The 22,183-nt window shown below is 46.7% G+C and overlaps 1 protein-coding gene across 1 annotated transcript in view; it reads right to left on the bottom strand.

Annotated features, from left to right (window-relative positions):
• IFNGR1 (interferon gamma receptor 1) overlaps positions 1–22,183 on the bottom strand; it is a 176,070-nt gene that overhangs the window by 25,523 nt on the left and 128,364 nt on the right. The window contains exon 4 of the mRNA XM_086927580.1: positions 11,025–11,179. Within this exon, the coding sequence (XP_086783706.1) occupies positions 11,025–11,179 (155 nt within the window). The remainder of the gene's footprint in view (positions 1–11,024; positions 11,180–22,183) is intronic.

The following is a 22,183-nucleotide window of genomic DNA, read 5'->3' as shown; positions in this document are numbered from 1 at the left end:
ATAATACTGGCATTAGATTCCAAACTGCGAATAAAGGGATCAATGTAGATGGCAAACAGTAATGGAGAGCATGGGCATCCCTGTCGAGTTCCCCTTGATATTGTTAATTCTTTAGATAGATTCCCATTTATCATCACTACTGCTTTAGGGCTGGTATATAGTTTTTGTACTGCCTGAATGAATCCTTGTTCAAATCCCAGGTGACCCATTGCCAGCCACAGAAATGACCAGGAGACCCGATCAAAGGCTTTTTCAGCGTCTAAAAGAATAAGCGCCATTGGGTCTCCTGTCACCTCTGTGCTGTCAAAGAGGGTGATCACTCTATGGATATGATCTGTGGTTCCTCTTCCAGGTATAAACCCATGCTGGGAGTGTGAGACAAGTTTGTGGATTAGTGGTGCCATACGATTCGCTATTAACTTGGAATATATTTTTGAATCCACATTAATTAAAGTGATAGGGCGATAAGAGCCCATCTGATTAGGAGGTTTATCTTTCTTCAGGAATACTACTATTTTCGCTTTTGACCATGATCTTGGTGGTAATCCCCCGTTAAATATGTGCACACATACTTCCAAGAGAATCCCTTTGATTTGATCTAAGAAGGTGATATAGAACTCTAGGGGGATCGAGTCTAGGCCAGTTGCTTTTCCTCTAGGTAAAGTTTTCACTGTCTCTAGGATTTCTTCCAGAACTGGTATCTTCTCTAGATCATCTCGATCTTCTTCGGCGAGTCTGCTGGGTGTTCCTTGATTTAAGTATTCTCTTATACTGTCTATATCGGCACCTCCTTCCTCTTTGTATAAAGTGCTATAGAAGTGCCAAAATGCCTCTCTAATTTTGTTACTTTCTGAGATTAAGCCGTCCACTGGATCTGATATTTCACGTATGAAGTTCTGAGATGTTTCTTGCCTCATACGTATGGCGAGTTGATGACCAACTGATTCGCTTACTTCGTAGATTTTCTCGCTATGTGCAGTGGCTTTTTTAACTGCCTTCCATTGAAAAAGGTAATAAACGGCAGCTCGGCACACAGTGCCTGCAGCTCAATGACCCACCTTGCCGAAGTGATGGCCACCAACCCCCCTCCCCCCCTCCCCCCCTCCCACAAAACAAAACCCTGTATCACAATAGGAGACTTGAACAGGGAAGGCTGCTTTGCGAGACAGATGTATGCCGACAAAACATCCAAATAACTTTTTAGATTGGCCACATTACACACTCTTAGCTAGAGAGAGTACAAACTGGAGGACCTCTGATAGTTTGGCTCATAAATAGCCCACATTGTTGTATGTGCTGCATGAAATAGAATGGTTTTATCTGCCGGAATAAACAGATTTTGTGAAGAGGAAACAAGTGCACTGGATGACGTCCACCACCTCTGCTGTCAGCTAAAGGAAGCGTAGATGTCCCACTCAATCTCCAGGCATGAAGGTGGAGTTCTCGAAGATTGGGGTGCAGCACAATCTCCTCCGACTGGGAGAGAGGTCTGCCCTGGATAGCCATTGAAATGGGGACACAGGGAGAAGAACAGATGGTCTACATACCAGACCATTTTCAGCAGGTCTGGTGAATCTTCTTAAGAACTTAGTAGTGGGGGAATCGTGCAATGAAGATTAAAGTCCAACCTCAACCGAAACACATCCCCCTCCCTTAACGGATAGTGGAGGGCATAGAATTGCTGGCACAGAGCATCTTCTGAGGAGACAAAAATGTCCACCTGAGGCGTACACCACTTGGTGAAGATGCCCAGGACTACCTCCAAAGGAAGATGCCACTTGTGAATGGCAAGGTAATACGTGCTCATGCTTTTGACTCTGCTACTCCGAGAACCCACCAGGGGAATGGTTGTTAACCAAATCCCATGACTAAGTGCAAAAGTCCACACCCTCAACACATCAAAACACAGGATTTGAGGCCCTACTCCCCCTTGTGGCACATGAACAAACATCAGTTGTACTGTCCATCAAGATCTGAACAGACCCATCTCGGACGGATGGAAGGCTTTGAGTGCCAGCTGAATAATTCACACCTCTAGCAGGTTGATATGGAGCACATGCTTCTCCGGAGACCAGAGATTCTGATCTCCAGATCCTCAAGGCTGGTCTTCCACCCTAGAATAGAGGCTTCAGTTAGTACTGTGACCACGGTTGGAGAGTGACTGAAGGGCAACCCTCTGGGAAGGTGCACCTCATTCTCCCACCAACCCACACACAGTGCAGTGTCCCATGACACTACAATGGTGTCCAACAGATATCCCCTGTGTTGAAGCCACTGCCTGCAGCAGCACCACGTATATGCCAACCCTCAACCAGGAAGATGCAGGAAGCCAGCAGGCCTTGCAGATGCAAGATCATTAGGACCGGAACTCTTGAGACATCCATGAAGGATATAATCATCTTCTGAATTTCATGGCCTCTCCTCTGAGGAGGGAGAAAGGCACAAAGAAATGTAGTATCCAGGAATGACCCTATGAACACGAGCTGTTGGGAAGGCTCCAGAAGAGATTTGTGTCTGTTTCTTGAAAAGCCCAGGTGAAATAACAGTTGTTGTTGACTGTAGATGGTGCAACACAAACTCCGGAAACTCGTCCTTGAGCAGGCAGTCATCCAGGTATGGGCAAATGGAATACCTGACCATCTCAGATGGGCCATAACTACCAACATCACCTTGGTGAAGCCAATCCATGTTAGAGAACTGCAAGTTGGTAATGGGTGGACCCCACTACAAAATGTAGTTATTTCTGGTGCTACTGCAGAATTGGGATGTGAAAGTATGGGGCGACTTTAAGGAGGATCTTAAATGAAGGGTGGGTCCCGATTTCTATTATCGGGAGGAAAACTGGCCCAAAGCAACTGCATTCAAGGCCGGTAGAAAGGAGGGCACATGGCCTCCCACAGGCTCCTGCAGTGCTGGCAAAATCAAATTAGAGCTGCATTCATTGTGGTGCTGGGTAGGAAGAGAAGGAGCCTGGTGCAGGAATCCACATCTCTTACTTCTGAATTGGACTCTATAATGTTTACCCAGAGGGTTTTGGGGCTGGGTACTACCTGTGATTGAGGAGTGTGGCATTGGCAAAATCTAAACCCTCTGGAGACGCCTCAAAAGTGGTAATATTCACCTATGCCAACCTATCTGGCTATATCATTGAGCGCCTCAGGGCTTATCAATATAGGGCCTACATTCCTAAAGTGCATGACGAACGTGATGAGGCTGTTGGCTTGTTTGGCTAGCCCTGATCCCCGAGACTCTCAGATCCTGCAGACATGCATGCTTGCAGATTAGGTAGTGCATAGACAAACTGAAATCAATGAGGTTTTAGCACGGTTTTATGTACAGATCTATGGTGAGCAAGGTGAGGCTCCCAGCCACTCCATACAAAATTATATGTAAGCTGAAGAGACACACATACTCCCAATCACAGTGGCCATGGGTAGTGAAATCTTGGTCCTGGGCATCAAGGCACTGGCTCATGACAAAGTCCTCCCGTTGGAATTGTATTCAATATACATTGACACTCTGGCACTGGCGTTGACTAAACTGTTCAACTCTGCCAAAAATACAGGCTCCCTCTCTATGACATTGCGTCAAACCAGCCAGAGCAGTTGGTTTATTCTTACTGACCCCGGTCTTTTAATACCGAGAATATGATATTGAGCAAAATGTTGGTGAACAGAATGCTCCCCCATGTTGAGAGCCTCGTTCATGATGATCAGTTGGAATTTATCGCTACCTGGAATACTGCGAGGAATGGTCGTCAATTGATACTGGTTATGCACCCCACACCTGGCAACGACTTGAAAGTACTGGTCATGGCATTGGATACTGGGAAGGCATTTGACTCCCTATGCTGGGATTATTTGTATGCGACTATGTCTAACTTGGGGGGGTGGGTGATGGATTCCTTATATTGACATGCCTTCTTTACACACACCCTGTGGCTCGTGTGAAGACTGGCTCTATTATTTCCTCGCCGCACGTAATCAAGAGGGGTACACACCAAGGCTGCCCCCTCTCCCACCTATTTGTCTTGGCTATAGAGCCCCTTGCTGGTACTATTCAGACTTGTCGTCATTACCGAGGGTTGCGGGATTGGAGTTTGTCACTATATTTCTCACACTACAAGGATAATCTCCTACTCCGTATTAGTGGAGTTTGAGCGCCATTCTGGCCTTTGGGTTAACAGACAAATCAAATGCATTCCCACTGTACATTCTGCTCATGCGGGCTCCCCCTCTCTCTAGGCAGGCTCTACCCTGTGTCGGGAACCAGTTGTGCCAGAATGGAACCCAATAATCTTCTCCTGAATTAGCCTGGTGACATGAGGGAGGCTGCTGGTGCTACCACCTACATGGGCCACCCCGTCCTTCCTCTCTAAAAGCGCCTGCACATGATCACCTGCCCAGAGGTCTTTTTGGTGCAGCAGGCACACAAGCAATAATGGGAAGTGTCACAGATTTTGTATACAATCGCTATAACCAATAGCAAAGCGATTAGGTCCCAAAGGCTAAACCTACTCGTTTTGACACTGCTTGCTTATAACTGTTTTAGTAGAGCGCTAGTACAACTAACTAGTTCATTCAGAAGGGAGGCCTGCTGCTGGGGGAACCGTGTAGTAATTATTAGCAATAGAGGTGGGTTTTCATGTTATTTGTAGTATTTTCTTAAGCGTTCTTAAATACAAAGGTGAAAAGGTAGAGCATTCCAAAACGATGATCTTGAATGTGCAGGGACTTTCCACAATATTTGCATCTGGAAAGCAGTAGCAATGGACATTCTTTTAGGATACTGTGGGGCATAGCTAGGAAAAGCCTTAAGAACAAGACAAAAGGTTTCAATTTCAACCCTTTGCTTAAGTAGAAGAAAATATATAGCACTTTTAGTGCGGTGTGATCTTCAGGCTGATATGAGGCTTGAAGCAGAGTTGTATCCTCTTTGGAGCCTCCTCGATGTTCAAGTGAGTGGACCTGCAGCAATTCTGCTGAAGTAGTGAATATGTGAAAGGGTCATACAGCACTCTAGGGTGTTTGAAGAAGTGATAAAAGACTAAGAAGTTACCAAACATTTGATGATTATAACTTGAAAGTCTGCTTTAACAGATAACCGTGAAATGTATATCATTAATGCTAACAGTGGACAGTACAAAATCTTTACTATAACCTTAAGGCGGCTAGGTTTCTCTCACAGTGCCAATGTTTGAGTGGGTGACACATTCAAGATTTTTTTTTAGAAGTTGAAAGGTAGAACACCTTCGTTCATGCCGGCATAGAAAATGGTAGTCAAAATATCTATGTCACGTTGATTCATGGCTAGGAGACATGGACATGCACAAGACCTTAATTATTTACTATGAAGAAACATATTTTTGGGGTCTCTGAGACTCCACTTAATAATACATTTGAGAGAAGATGCTGGCACCAAGATTTAATAACAATTCAGCATCGATACCTCCATGGTGTAGTGTCCTGTAGCATTTGTGTAGTGCGTTTTACTCTGTTTGAGGTCCCAAACAATGGAGTAGACTTCAGATGGTCTGCCTCTATTCCCTTCTAATCTCTGTGTTAGTGTTGCATTTGGCAGGCGTATTTAGTGAGCAATGCTGGCCCCAAGTCTCAGTTTTGCCACTGCCTAGGATATAGACAACCTGGTAGTAGAATTTAATAGTTTGTCCTGGGCACAAATGACATACCATCAACAAACAGCAATGTCTACATACAGCATAAAGTATATAAAAGCTCCTGCTTCTTCCTCCAGGCAGGGCCGGCCTTAGGCATGTGCAAAGTGTGCACCTGCACAGGGCCGCCAAACCCCAGGGGCCACCACGACGAGGATCGGATCCACGGGTTGCTTGGGTTGTTTTTGTATGTAAAGGCGTAGTAAAGTTTTACTGAGACTCTCCTTGTTCGGAATATTGTTTTTCTACTAACCGGGCAAAATTGCTTAAGAAAAAAAGACAAATTATGGGGCTGCGTAGTGGACACTGACGATCACATAAACTGCTTTCCCCAAGGACTAGACTGGCCATTTATGGTTTATTAACCACGGTCATCTGGTACAGCGATTCCTGTGACATGATATGTAGAAGTGAAAGAAGGAGGTGAAACCATGAGTGTGATGATTTAGCATGCAGGCAGCAGTGCCTTACGCCTGGCAACAAAAAAGAAATCACTACCAAGTTTGAAGCTTATAGAGGGCATAAAGCCAAACCTTGTCATACATGTATTTGAAAGTTTAAACTTGAAGACCATGTCGTCAGAGCGTTTTTTTTAGATGTCAGCATATGACCATTGCATAATTACACACAATTAACATAAAGATGACACAAGCTGAAGCAATATTTAAAAGCAGCGGCAGCGGGTTTCCCCCTCCTCTCTTATACACACAACTTATACAGGGTATAACTTATACCCTTATGTGACTGCAGGAGAGAACTGGTTCAGTGGGAGCCTGTAATCAGTTCAGTGTTCTCTCACATATGCCATAAATTGGTGCAAGGAGAGAATTCATGAAAAGGGTGTTTACTGATGTTTCTGAGAAACCAGCGAGCGTTGGTTTGCCAGCTGTCATTGCAACATGCAGATAAAATGTGTGTCCGTGGAAGAATGAGCAGAATCGATAAAGAGCCATTTGGTTTTGCATCTTCGAGTCAAAGATGTTCCACCTCCGTTTGTGCCTAAGGCGTGCTCAGAGCCTTTTTTTGAAAGGAGGTGCGAAGTGCTGTACATTAAGACCCTGCTGCCTTCTTTTACTGGGTGTATATATGAATAGTCACATGATAAGCATGCTTAAATATTGCTTACTGTATTATCGAGTGACATTTTGCTTTCTTCTGGCTGGCTCTGTAAAGGGGTAACACCATGTACCTCGAGATCTGGTGCCATTCAACTTTTTCTGCGCATGGGTATGGCAGTTCTGAATTGTGGCATGCATTGTTTTTCAAAGGAGACCGGTGCCCCTGTCATGGCCCTGGCACTGAAGCTGTCTGTGCGCCCAGTCCCTCACATCGTGTGTCACAATGCCCTCCTCCTCCTAAATTGTATCATTCTGAGACGAAATCGGAAGGGTAGGAGCAGCCGCAGGTACTGGTCATCTAACAACTTTTCTGGACGTATTATTAAAACACCTTCCTGAGCTCCGCCCCGCCCGGACCCCCTGTTCCGGGGCCCCCACCTACGCTCCCTGCACAGGGCCACCATGAGCCTAGAGCCGCCCCTGCTCCAGGCCATACAATCTTGGTACGATTGGTTTCTGACAGATATAGGTTGTGATTCCTCCTACGACCAGGGCCAGACTGGGACCCGAAAGTGGCCCTGGCAAACTGCTCGGCTGCCCCCCCTGGGGCGGTGGGGGGATGTGGAGGAGTGGGGGGTGCGGCTGAGCTATTTGTTAGGGCTGGTTTCGGACGATTTTGTTACAGGGGGACGATATTGCCAGCCCCCAGTAACAAAAATGGCCCTCCAGGTGCCCAAAAGCGGCCCCCACCGGGGAAACGCCCGGTGCTCACTACGTCCAGTCCGGCCCTGCCTATGACTATCTTTCCTCAGTCCCACACCCTCTGTTCGAACTCAGTGAGAAACTGTTTACTTCAAAATGCTGTATGCCACAGTGCCTTGGGGTGCGTGTTGGGGGGAGGGGGGAGGGTGTGTATGTGGAGAGTGTATGTTCTTAGCAGTGAATCTCGCCTTCAAGTGAGGTTTGGGATTTGGGTACCCACCCTTCTGTGCAGCAGGAGGCCGAGTTTGCTTCACCTGTTCTATCCAATTTAATGGAAACGATGTAAGAGCAGGACAGACTAGGTTTTGTGCGAGATGCATGTAAAACAAAAGTTACAAACAACTAGCCCTACTAATCTTTACAATAACAAAACAATGAAGTGTGCATAGGGAAGAGGGCAACCTGAATATACATGTGAACACAAACTCATCACAACACTGGAATGATGTGAGCTCCACCTAAGGCAAGGGCCAACAATGATGACTGGCACAAGTCTTCTGTTTCAACCTTCTGGTGAGTGTCTTTTTTTCTCGCCATTTAAATTAGAAAATTCTACCCTCAGTTGGTGGAAAGTCCAAATATACTTATAGTCCCTTTCCTTATACTGGTTGATACAGGCCCATTTCCTTGTTTCAGAGAACACTTAACAACTGGTACAGCCCTCAGCAGTGGGTTATAATGCTAGATAACAAAGCTTAGAATACAAAAGGGCTAGCCACTCTGCGCCTCTACTCCATAGCTGGCCTAAGGATATGGTGCAACTCTTCTTGATGATGCTCAGAGTCAACTGTGACACTAGATTCTCCATCCAAGCCTCACATGGGGTTAGGAACTCAAATCTTATAGGGTTCACTCCAGTATGCCCAGTGTAAGTTGCAGGAAGGGTGTCCAACAACTCCTCCACATCAGACAGCAGACACTGAAGGAACCCCTCCATGTCAGGAAGAGACTGCATGGTACTCTGCCCTGTGATCCCTTCTCTGGCTGAAATCAGGGCAAATCTGATCCATGACCTCTCCCACATGACCTTTCCAACCCAGCAATGATGCATCTGTCATTATCGTCAACTCTGGGTGGGGTAGGGAGATGCTTGCCACCGGATGAACAGTGGTCAAGTCGCACCCACCTTAGGTCTTTAGCAGTCTCCTTCGAAATCTGATTGGAGTTTTCCAGGTTTCCTTGATACTCAGTCCGCTGAGATTTTAGATCCCACTGCAGAGGTGCATATGCCACCTGGTATGTTACACAAGCAGAATGCAGGAGGCAAGATGTTCAAGAAGACTCCCTGCCGTTCTCACAGAGACCCAGGGCAGAAGCGGATGCATTGAGATCATATCCCAAAAGTCCTGGACCAGGTCAGCCAGCCAAAAGCTTTGAAAAACACAGTATCCAGAACAGCTTCGAAGAATGGGAGTCTCTAGGAAGGAGTAAGGTGTGCCTTCAGCAGGTTAATTGGCAAACCCAAAGATGTGAGGAGGTTTGTCATCATCTGGAGGTGGTCTATGACTGACTGGAAGCAGCCAGTCGTCGAGATAGGGGAAAGACTGTTATTCTCAACCTCAGGAGATGTGCAGCGACCACTGCCATCACTTTTTTGAACACCCGAGCAGTGCTGGCGAGGCCAAAGGGGAGTACGGAAAACTGAAAATGCTCGTAGACCATTTTTAACCGCAGGTAATACCTGTGGGACGGCGGGACAGGGATGTGAAAATAGACATCCTAAAAATCCAATGCCACCATCCTGTAGCCTGGATTCAGAGCAGATAGAACTTGGGACTGAATGGTCATCTTTAACTTGTTTTTTTTTTTTAAAGAAGGGAGAGTGAAGTCCTAAAATAGCACAAAGGTCTCCGTCCTTCTTCAACAACAGGAAATAGTGGAAAAAACATTCAGTCCCTATTTTTTATGCTGGGACCTTCTTGATGGCTCCTTTGTCCAAAAGACAAAAATCTCCTTCAGTAAAATGGATAAGTATTCCTCCGACATCTTCTGTGCTGTGGTGCTTATGGTTTATGGGCAGAGTGGAAAGGAATGGCAGTGCGTACCGATGCTTAACGATTTGAAGCACCCATCAGTCAGGTGTGATGCTCTGCCACCCGTGGAGGTAATGCCATATCCTGTCTCCAACGGGATAGCTATATTCAACCAGGGACAAGCTAAGGTGGCTTGGATGCGTTAGCAGTAGGGGTGGGGGACAGAGCAGTACATTGCCCCCGATTGCCTGGATGTTGTTGGACAGATCTCGGACCTCGAAAGGACTGATGGGTGTATTGTTGTTGAGGTGGACCTTGAAATCGTCTTTGTGCCTGGCCTCTTTTGAAGCCTCAAAAGGGGGCAAACTATTGGGGATACCGCCTCATGGATGCATAAAAGCTGAGGGAGGGCACTGTGATTTTAGTCTCTTTGAAGCGCTCCATGGCAGAATCTGCCATATGGCTGAAAAGACACGTGCTTTCAAATGGCATGTTTATGAACGACCCAGGAACGTTACTTGAAAAGCCTGTGGATCTCATCCACAAGCTGCTCGCACAGTCAGTGGTGTTCATCCCAGATCGGATAATTTATTTTATCGCATCTTGTCCATATTGTATGAAGTGTGCAAGAATTATACAAATTACTTCATGGACTGTGGGCAAGATCTCACTCACCATATTCCATAAGGCAAGCGAAGTGTGTCCCAGGAGGCAACTAGTAAACCTCGTACAATTAATGGAGAAACTGAAAACTCACCTGTTCAAGGAAGACTAACTCAGCAGGCTAACATCTCACCCACTCTACTAGCTTTTCCCATTTCGTCTGTCTCCTCCCCACAGAAGCTTGCCCCCGTTTAGAGCTCGGTTGCTAGCCAGCTACTATTTATTCTATAGAAATACCAACATATACCTACGTGGGCCATCAATCGCTACTCTTCATCCATTGTTCCTGTCATTTTCTTTTCTCCCACCATAGCATATAGAATGGGTCAATGCATCAGCCACTTCAAACAATGACTCTCTTCCCTCTTAGTGATGTCATTTTCCTTGTGCACATCTGCCTAAAAAGCTGTCCACTTCATTGCCAAGGCTGGTGTGTCAATTTGCTTTCATTTCATGGTTTGTTTTTTAAAAATTATTTTTGCCAATGGCCATTTTTTTCAGGCATTTCAAAGGCAGGACTATTTGCATTGCCAATGCCTGTTTTTAAAATTGGTACACTTGATTCGCTGAAATCAGAATGGCAGCAGCAATGTGCAGAATGTGCCCTTAATTGTTCAAATAGGCACAGGTCGAAGAGGACACTTCGTCACATAAGCTATGTACATTCCTTGTTCTGAATAAATGAAATGCATATTTTCTTTATTCTTGCACATTTTAGAAAGGCAAACTGGGATTTATGAGCCGTGCATAAAATTAACATTTTAGATTAGCAAATCTACTTTAGGATGACCTGCAGAGTATGTATGCACATCTTTTTTAACCAATCTCGTCTGGGCTTAAAACCGTTTTTCAGCATCACGGGAAGAAATCCAACATTTTGTGCTTAGAACATACCTCGATTTCTTTATTCCCAAAATACAAAATGTAGTTAAAGTCTTCATAAATATCCAGTAAAGTCAGATTTTTGAATGGAGTTGGTGGGTGGTAAACCTCGATTACAACTTGTTTACCCTCCATTGAAACATGGAGCGCTGGTGGTCCTATTTTCCCTACAAAATAAATAAAAGACACATTTAATGTTTTCCTACTTTATTAAAGAAAGTGGCATTTTCTATAACAGGACATGAAAACACATAACATTTGTGGATTTGCAAGCTGGACTAAATGGAGACAGAGGATGTATGTCTCCCGACTAAAGCAAGAACCCATATCTCAACCACTCCCGTCCAATCTAAACAGCCCAAGATAAACAAGAGAGAGAGAAAAAACAAGCACTGGCATAGCCAATAGGTCTCGCCTTTGGGACCTTATAAGTGTTTAGTTATGCAGCATAATATCCTTGGTGCAACAACATTAAGCGTTGCATGACTAAACACTTATAAGGTCCCAAAGGCGAGACCTTTTGGTTATGCCAATGCTGTTTTTTTGGGGGCGTGGGTGATGTATTCGAGTTTATTACAGACATTACGTAGGGGATTGTTTGTTTTTTCAACACCATGCAACATCACAACAAAAACAGTATCTTTTAGATTAACAAGGGACCTCACTTATGAGAAATGGCAGGGGGTCACAAAGATTATTAGCAGGAAATCCGATGTTACTTCCACATAAAAAGAGTGATGCATGGCTTTAGTAACTGTATTCGTATTAAACATTACTAACTCTTCGTGCAAACATGAGCCCTTTTATCTTTCTAACCTCAGAGGCTTATCAGCTGATGAAATATATACACGCACATTTGTTGAAGATCAAAAGTGATGTTAACTGACCACATTTTACATAAGAAAAATGAACGTTTTCTCCATCAAATGAGGTTACAAATGTGAAATTTCTCAATTTAAATGTGTTCTGGAATCCTTCAAACTGGATGATTCCTATAATATTTCTAAATATCTAATAACATCCATGATGCATAACGTTTGCTGTTTACTCAACAGTGAATGTCTTTGCTGGTCCAACCACGCTTCAGAGGGCTGTCCCGGTGCACAGGACACACAGAAATGGGGGGTCTCAAACCCTCTGCCACTGGCTGGCACCCCTTTCAGAAGAAACCGAAACCACTGGAGGAGGGCCCCAGACTATGCGCACCCCTGCAATTTGGGCATCGGATCTGACCTTCTGATGAAGTCACAAGGCTCACGTGTCTGCATTACTGACAGCACCATTTCAGGTCAATCTGCTAGAGTTCAGCTATTTTTTTTCAATTCAAGTACATTTTTTGTGAAATGTATACATTGTAAAACAAAGTCAAGAACGGCAAGTGTAAATATTACCATAACAGCATCCAGCAATATTTATGCCATTAATGATGCAGGATGCTATGAAGAGTCTTGATGTGAAATGACAGCTGGAACTACAGTGGGCTCATGGACAAGAAGGAACTTACGGCTTTATATCGATCCAAATATAACGGAAGTTGCCAGATTATTTAAACGTCAAAGATTAAAGAGAAACCCTAGCAAGCAGCTAGAGAATGGTGTAAAAAAAGACATGCAGCTGTTAAGATAGACGGGTGGCTATGTCAGCTGCCAGCTAAGCAGACTCAAATACGGCTACAAGACAAACATTTAAAGACACGTGAGAGCAGAGAGAGGGGGGTGGAGGAGCATGGTTCAGGCCCTGTAGGGCTTAATGAGCCATTACACAAGCCAGATGGCTACTGTGCAAGTTCACGCTGCACATAACTTGCACGCTGGTGGCCGGGAAAAGCCAGCCTATGGTAGCGCTTTGAAAAGCCAGTTACAAAAAGTCGAGCAAGCAGCGCATGCGCTGCTCTAGCTCGACCTAAAAAAGTGGCCCAACTACTTTTGGTCTGAAGGAAAGACATTGCACCGACTAAAGTTTCCAACCAAAACAAGCTTGTCAGATATTATAAAAGGTTTTTCACTGTAAGGTTACATCATTTAGATACTCTTGCATATGGCTGCTTTGAGTGCAACGACCAACCATTAATATGTTGCTTATTTCCGGTTTCAACCCAATCTGTGTAGCCTTTCACATATTGAAAAATGCTATTTGAATGATCGCAACAAAAAGGAATTCATGTTTCCTCCTTGTCTTCTTTAACAGCAAACTTACATTATCCAGTGCTGCTAAGTACCACGCATCAGGAGTTAGACTAACGCATTTCATTGTTGTGCTCCGCATCGCCACACTGAAATGCATTGTCACACATAATGCAGTAGTTTCAGCTGTCACAGAAGGCGTGCTGCAAACTGTGTGGCAGCTGGCAGTGTGAGCGAGTACCTGCGAGGCTGCTCCTGCAGGCTTAGGATGCTCCCAGCAATGAGCAAGCTCAGCCTCACAGTGGCAGCTAGTGCTGCTACAATATATCTATCTTTGATTTCCGCGGCGCACCAGGGCTGAGTTACAGTCTCAGACTGGCTGTAGCACTGGCGCAGCAGGAGGACGTCACGTCCTGCTACCAGAAAGCACAGGGAGTTATACAATTTTTTGGGGACTCTGCTGCGGACTGGCCCGGCTGCTGGCTCAGTCTCACTCACTGGTTTACGTGCGGCAAGGGACAGGGCGACTGGCTCCCAGCACACTGTTGTTCACACCTCAAACGTGTCCCGCTGGGACAACTCCGCGGTGCCTACTGTCTTAAGATGTCAGCTATACACAGAAGGGTATCATACGCCTGATATGCTATAATCGCCGCTGTAGACTCTAGAACATGAGTTGGTGCAGGTGGACGACAAAGGCAGCAAGTCGGGGATCACTGAGTGCTACAAATTTCACATAATAACTGCAGATCAGGTTTTGGGTTCCAGCAGGGCTAGCTGTCCCTTTCAACCTTTTAAGGTTAATAAAGTCACAATCATTGTTGAGTTGGGCAAGAAAGCACTGGAATACACTGATGGCTGTCAGTAAACTATTCAGCTGAGCTCTTATTATTCAACAAAATGTCAGTCTATAACAGACATTCATATTGATACAAGGCAGCTATAATGGTTACTTGTTCTAGAAGGGAGGTACATATTAAACTGCTTATAATAAATGGCGAAAGGAATCACATGCTGCATACTGGAGGTGTTTGTTTTCAAGAGTTTACAAAGGTGCATGTATTTCCTGAGTGCTATCACACGATACATGACAATCTGTAGCATCCAGTAAGTATTTTTGTATTTAACAGTATGTGTCTGCTTATGTGCACATATCTTTAAAAAAGTACTGCCTCGGAAAGACTTGTTTCATGTTTAATATCATGGTTGCAGAATGATCCGGTTACAAGGGCACTAGATTAGGGTATACAACGTTTAGCACGTATTTTTTACCACACACTACCATTACAACGCAGGCATTACCACGCATACCATTACAACGCATTGCGCTGGGGGGCGCTCTAGGATAGGGAATACGTTTAATTTTATATCCAACACCTTCCCTTTTGTCCACAGGGACTGGAGTTGGAATATAAAATTATACTTACCACTATCCAGCACCTCAAAGCGCTATGCGTTGTAACGGTATTCGTTGTAAATACCGCGTTGTAAAGGTATGCGTGGTAATAGTATGCGTGCTAACGTCATACATCCCTAGATTAGTGGCCTTCCATTCCTGGTGCTTTGCAGCAGTTTTAAGATCTTCTTGGAGTTTCTTGTTGCACAAATGGATTCAATTTCTGATATTTATATGTCTCCCTCGTCTTCATTGCTTGATTTTGCTTGTGAGAAAGTAGCTCATAGTTGTTGAAATGTCACTCATAATGAAACAGAAATTAAGAAAATGTCACACATAGCAATCTGAAACCTTAGCAGGTAAGATTATCCTTCACCAAACTATAACAAGCATTTGCAATGCAATGGTCTCGGCATCATTAAAGGTAGAGCTATTGGCATTGCTCATGACATTTTTTTTCTTTAAATCAAAAATAAATGGGCATTGTCATTAACATTGCCAATACACAGCACTCTGCACTCAACAGCACACAATGCTCTGCACACTTGCTCTGCGCCCTCACCACTCTGCGCCCTCACCACTCTGCGCCCTCACCACTCTGCGCCCTCACCACTCTGCGCCCTCACCACTCTGCGCCCTCACCACTCTGCGCCCTCACCACTCTGCGCACTCACCACTCTGCGCACTCACCACTCTGCGCACTCACCACTCTGCGCACTCACCACTCTGCGCACTCACCACTCTGCGCACTCACCACTCTGCGCACTCACCACTCTGCGCACTCACCACTCTGCACTCACCACTCTGCACTCACCACTCTGCACTCACCACTCTGCACTCACCACTCTGCACTCACCACTCTGCACTCACCACTCACCACTCTGCACTCACCACTCTGCACTCACCACTCTGCACTCACCACTCACCACTCTGCACTCACCACTCTGCACTCTGCACTCACCACTCTGCACTCTGCACTCACCACTCTGCACTCTGCACTCACCACTCTGCACTCACCACTCTGCACTCACCACTCTGCACTCTGCACTCTGCACTCACCACTCACCACTCTGCACTCTGCACTCTGCACTCACCACTCACCACTCTGCACTCACCACTCACCACTCTGCACTCACCACTCACCACTCACCACTCACCACTCTGCACTCACCACTCTGCACTCACCACTCTGCACTCACCACTCTGCACTCACCACTCTGCACTCACCACTCTGCACTCACCACTCTGCACTCACCACTCTGCACTCACCACTCTGCACTCACCACTCTGCACTCACCACTCTGCACTCACCACTCTGCACTCACCACTCTGCACTCACCACTCTCCACTCTGCACTCATGCACTCTGCACTCATGCACTCTGCACTCATGCACTCTGCACTCATGCACTCTGCACTCATGCACTCTGCACTCATGCACTCTGCACTCACCACTCATGCACTCACCACTCATGCACTCACCACACTGCACTCACCACACTGCACTCACCACACTGCACTCACCACTCTGCACTCACCACTCTGCACTCACCACTCTGCACTCACCACTCTGCACTCACCACTCTGCACTCACCACTCTGCACTCACCACTTATCCACCGTTCCCCTCGCCCCCCACCCACCCCCTCAATTAACTGCGCATGTTGCATACAAACTGCACAGAGCAGACGTACTTTTTCGTCGGGCCAAATGCTTCCATTGTAGCTATGAGTTCGACTTCAGCATGATTGCAAAACGCTAAAATAAGTATAAATTGAAGTGTGCAGAGGTCCTGAGGCACTATGGGTGGGGTGTCGAGCACAGCAGGCCCGGGGGCGGATCTAGTCCAAACTTTAAACATAAAAGGCCACTCGCACAACAGGTTGGTTGTATGTGCCTTAAGTGGACAGCGTTAAAATGCAGCCTGCATCCCGCTCTCCTGGGCTTGTGTTGGACACGCCACAAAGGGTCACGGCTATGTGAATATTCGCCATGCCTTTCCCACGCTCAACGCCGTTTTAAATTCACCCCTAAAGTAACTGGCACACGTGGTGCAGAACGTGGGAAAACACCACGGCTATGTGAATATTCGCCATGCCTTTCCCACGCTCAACGCCGTTTTAAATTCACCCCTAAAGTAACTGGCACACGTGGTGCAGAACGTGGGAAAACACAGAAGCCCTTGTTTCACATGGACAAAAGCATTAAATGTGCTGGAGAAATACCTTAACGCATTTTAATGTGACGCAAAATGCTCAAGAGTTTTAAAGAAAAAAAGTCCCGATAAGTTTTTAAAGAGAAATTCCCAATAGGCCATACGTTTTCCATGAATTAATATAGTTAGTAAATGTCTAAAATAAATTATTGTGGCTGCAATTTTTTAATTTTTTTTTGGTGTGGGGGCAGATAAGTGAAAGCCCTGCTTAAGCCCAACCTGTTTGCAGTTTTCTTGCGCGGCCGCCCCGGAAGTCAGGCACGGTCGCCTGTGACGGGGGCGGGGCCACGTTCACACTGGAAGAGGAGGCAGGCGGAGTCGTAGCGTCTCGCGGCCCGGGGCTCCTGTGAGCGGTGTAGAGCCCCGGGGCCGCGCCAGCAGGAGGTTGGGCACCGCGTGCTGAGGTAAGGTAGGTGCACGTGTGTGTATGCTTGTGTGTGTGTGCTCGTGTGTGTGTGTGTGTGTGTGTGTGTGTGTGTGTGTGTGTGTGTGTGTGTGTATGTATGTGTGCGACGGTGACGGCGGGGGAGGGGGGGGCCTCGGTGCACTTGTGTGTGTGTGCGCGCGTGTGTGTGTATGAGTCAGGGGTGGTGTCTCTGTATGTATGTATGTGCGTGCGTGCATGGGCGCGTGTGTGTGTGTATGCGCATGCGTGTGTGGTGCTTGCGCTTCCCAGGAGACAGCGCCTGGCCACAGCGCGCGTTCCAGTTACAAATCGCCTGGAAGGATGCGCGTGGCCAGGACTGTCTCCTGGGACTGCTACTCGCTGACATAAGATCTCGGCGGAGACGCGCTTACGCGCGTCTTTTAGCCGAGACCTAAAAAGGTAGTTACCATGCTCCTCTCAATGAAGGGAAGAACTGTTTTAGTTGTACATGAGGTTAAAGGACATACAACGTTTTGGAAGTTAGCAAATATAGTTGTACTCAACAAGCCTGGCTTTTCGAAGAACAAATGCTATGTGTGGATTGCTTACGTATCTACAGCTCACCTTCATCTAAGATGATGGTCACAACGTGAACACCAGCAAAATCTCAATACATGGGGAAGTAACACAAGAAACATTAAAATAATATGTTTCACAAGTACTTACCAAAGAAAAGTCCGAAAATGATTACCATGGTTGGACTTGTCTACCTTCACTTGCCTACACCCATGCCTCTCAATAAGAGCTTACAGCTGTACAATTGGGTTATATCCAGAAATGACAGCGCAGGGCTCTGCTAGGGCTTTTTAGTTATTACTGTTCCAAAACACAGGGTAAACAGCTCTCATCTCATGCCACTGGCTGTGTGGCGTATTATTCCGCCTTCCACGAAGTGCGTCTGTTACAAAACATGAGCTGAATTGTCCTCAGCGTTGGTGAATGCAGAAGGCCCATATCCCCAACCACATAAGCAAATGCTTACTCGAAATAGCAGCTAAAATTATTTAAATGTTCTAGGATGTGACATGCTGTTTCTAAAGAAAACCCAGTCTTTTCTTCTACAAGTGATACCTCGTTTATTAAACATTTTGGAAATTATATTGCAGTTACTTTGCAATTGCGATGTGATAAATTCCTCTTTTTTCATCATGTAATATACAATAATTGGCTGCCGTACTGCAAATTTGTGATGCTCACACCTAGTAAGAGTCTTTAAGACGGCAGGCACTAATGCTCCCTCTCCAAACTAGTACCAGCCTGGGGTACTGCGGTCTTGTGCAGCTTCCTCTCAGGCACCTAGCATTGGCAAGCTCAATAATTCTGACTTTAAAGTGCTCAAACAAGCAAACAGTGCACGTCCATGCCAGCGTCTACATGCATTAGCCAACTAAAGGTAGACATATTTGCTTTGCCAATTCTTTGTGTCAGCTATGCTGTCTACCTAACAGCAATAGTTTCTAACATAATGAAAAGGTCAGCGACAGCCTTAGAAGCATCCTTAACCAGGAAGGAACCAGAGGTGACTACATATGGTGAGGTGCACTGCAAACGCTGCTGCAGAAGATAGATTTGTCTCTAGATTCTGACAACTTCATTGATACAGCGCCTAGAAGGGTACCTAGAGGGAAACTTAGTAAGGAATAAATATCTTAAGCCTAGGTGAAAGGGAATTTTCTAATTACCATAGCAGCAAAATATCCACAAACCCTTTCATTCAGTGCTGAAGTGTTTGGAGGCATGAAATCCTAAATAAAACAAACCAAACTGGACAACCTAAAAATGCTGTTAAGAGATCTCGCCGCTCCCACCCGGGGGAAGATCAAGATGTCTGAGAAAAGACAAAATGATTTTTCTTGGCCTTTGATAATGTGCTTCAATCGTCTTCGGAGATGATTACCCAGCCTTAATAGCATTTTGATGGGGGGGCGGGAGGAGGTGTGGCTTAGTGGTCCAACATGGCTGATGCACATTAGGCAAGCTCCAACGGCACATCCAAAATCCTTCCATATCCTACCGGATATCTCCCATCCAGACTGGCTTCGGCCCTTTCATTGACTTCGGGCTGCCCGAGCGTCACCCAGGGCTGATACGTGCTGTCAGACCAGCGGCGTGTTGAAGCGTGGGCCGCGACTGGCTCCGGGACGCTGCAGGCTTCGCAGGCTGTGGTGGACAACTGAGAGGAGCGTGCTGCTGGCAGGCGAGGCCCAGGAGCAGAGCCCGTCGGCTGTGCCCTGGTTCGCGCTGTCTTCTGCTGATGGGGCCTGGCTGCACTGGAGTGCCTGGCCGGTGGCTGTGGAATTGAAGGCAGCGGCCGCGGGCCTGGGCGCCAGTGTGGGCTATTTGGTCTTGACCCGGCCTTGCAAAGATCCGACACGGCAGCGGCATTGCTGGGGGTTGGCTGGCCGCGCTATTGGATGTGTACGGCCCACCCGACGGATGATATGGTTTCAGCACATCTAGCCCGACTGTGGGATTGAGAGTACCGGGCTAGCTGACCCTGTGAAATCTAAGTGCTGCTGAGGACGGTCAGGCTGCGAGCAGCATCTATAAGAGGTGAGGTGCAGGCTAGGGGGATGAGAGCATACTCCCGTCCGCGGTGGCGGCCAGTCTAGGCCCCGGTGCGGCAGCTCTCCTCAGCCTTCACTTAACAAACGCATACACTATGGCCTACGACCTACTGAATACCAACCCCGACAACAAAAGGACCTAGTGAATACATATATAGGGACAATCCGGACTCCAATGAGAGGTGGGTCAGAGTCCTGGCCAGCCTGATGGATGAAGCTTGAGTAGGTGGATCTGCGCTGTCTTGTGTGGCCCATCACCTCTCGCCATGATAAAAGATAAGCCCACCCTGGACGTGGGTCAAAACAGAGTACAGTGGATTGCTCCACTGGGACAGGAACTCAATAGGCTGACACCGGGGGAGGTACTACAACTCTACCTGCTCTGCTTGCCGCGATACAACCTAGAGAGGCTCTCAAGGCCAGGATTGGCGCTGTTGGTTCTGAGGTGATGCTATTGAGCCAAAACCTCAGTAATGCTGTTGACTGCATAGCTGAAGTTGAAACTAGAGTCTCTGGCATAAAAGACACCATCTCTACACTTCAAACCAAAGTCTCTACTTTTGAAAAGCTCACTAAAGGCCTGGCCATGCGGGTGAAGACATGTAAGGGCGAGCCCGGAGAAACAACCTACGCCTTGTGGGCTTTGAAGGTAAAGACATAGGGAAATTCCTAACCCGGTGGCTGACAACATGTATTCCACTAGACACACTGTCCACTTGTTTTATAATACAATGCACACATAGGGCCCTGCTTCAGCGGCTGCCTCCGGGCACCAGGCTGTGGCCTGTAATCACTCGGATCCTGAATTTTCATGATCGCGAAGTCATTCTCAGACAGGCAAGATCACGGGCTGAACTCCTACATAAATCCCACTGAATACTGATTTTCTCGGACTATACTAAAATGGTGCAACAACAACGCCAATCCTTTACGGTGGCTATAGCCCGCCTTTGGGATTTTAAAATACCGTACATGCTCCTGTTTCCCACCTGTCTACGAGTAGATCCTGCGCGTTGTTCTTTGAGACTCCAGAGGAGGTCTTCAAATGGACAGATGAACAAAGATACTTGAAGCCACACACCCCCCGGCACCAGGACTCAGATTGCTCCTCAGGAGAACCCCTTAGATTACAAAACAAACCGTCTGACAAACGCAGACACCAGTCCAGGTCGACATGGGGTTCCAAAGCTTGCAACAAAGATCCAGAGAAGGGCCCCAAATATGTGATGCCAAACTCTAGTAAATAAGTATCTTGAGGCTCCTTGGCCGGGTGAATCCCCCTTCTTTCTGATATAACGGTTGCAGTATCTTGGTTCTCTATAGGCTGTTCAGACGGGTACATTCCGACCCCCTCAGGTTGCTGAAATGAATATGGGGAGTTTGGTGATCCAATGGAGGGACCCTATGTCTGCCTTCCGTTGAAGTTAGCTTGGGGGACCCCCTCCGATAGATACTTCAGTTGTTATGAGGTATTGGGGAGGGGGTGGGGGTTGATGGTGGTTATATTCGTATTGTTCATTCTTACATTGGCTGCGATATCTGTATTCCCTCATGGTGGAGACCCTTCACCCTGCCTAGCTGTGATGTTCTCATCCGATACTGGTATGACAGAACGTGACACAGAGACTGCCTCCGGATGGCTGTATGTGGTGAGCTGGAATATCCGAAGAATGCTTGACAAGGTAAAACACACTGCGGTCCTCTGCAAGGCCAAACACATTGGGGCAGACATCCTATTTCTGCTAGAAACATACCTACTGGGAAACAAGATTCCTTGTTTAGCCCGCTACGGGTATACACACACATTTCACGCTGGTTTCACATGGGGTCCAGAGGGTAGCCATAATGATACATCGTAGAATCCCCTTAAATTTTGTACAGATGTGGACAGATACACACGGCAGGTACATATCGGTACATGGGATCATATGCAGGGAACAAATTGTGCTGGGCAGCATTTACGGTCCTTCGCCCCTTTGCCAGAGTTATGTGGACCATCTGGTGGATGCGAGGGGATCCTTGCCCTAGGGTTTGGCAGTTATTGGTGGGGACTGGAATTATGTGATGCATCCTGATGGGGACAGGTGGCGAGCATCAGGGGTTGCAGGAGAGGTTCGATGGTCTCGACTGAAGTCCCTAGTGGACTTGGTGAGATGGGAGGACACGTGGAGAGCCGACCACCCCAAAGACAAAGGTTTTACCTTCTACTCCTCTGTTCATTCATCCTATTCCATACTAGAATATATTTTCACTCCATGGGTCTTCGTGCACAGAGTGGCAGAGGCCATGATCCTTGCCCGAGGATTATCGGATCACTCCCCGATGGCCATCCGGCCTTTAGTTGGTCTGGGCCTTCCCCCGTTCCGATGGCGGCTCTCCCCATGGCACCTGCAGAACCAGGTGTATCGAACCAATATTGATCAGGCCTTCAATTATTACAGCTCTC

The sequence above is a fragment of the Lissotriton vulgaris genome, chromosome 6, assembly GCF_964263255.1.
Source record: "Lissotriton vulgaris chromosome 6, aLisVul1.2, whole genome shotgun sequence".
Classification (NCBI taxonomy): domain Eukaryota; kingdom Metazoa; phylum Chordata; class Amphibia; order Caudata; family Salamandridae; genus Lissotriton; species Lissotriton vulgaris.
Note: the sequence above shows the minus strand (reverse complement) of the source record. Positions and strands in the feature narration are given on the sequence as shown.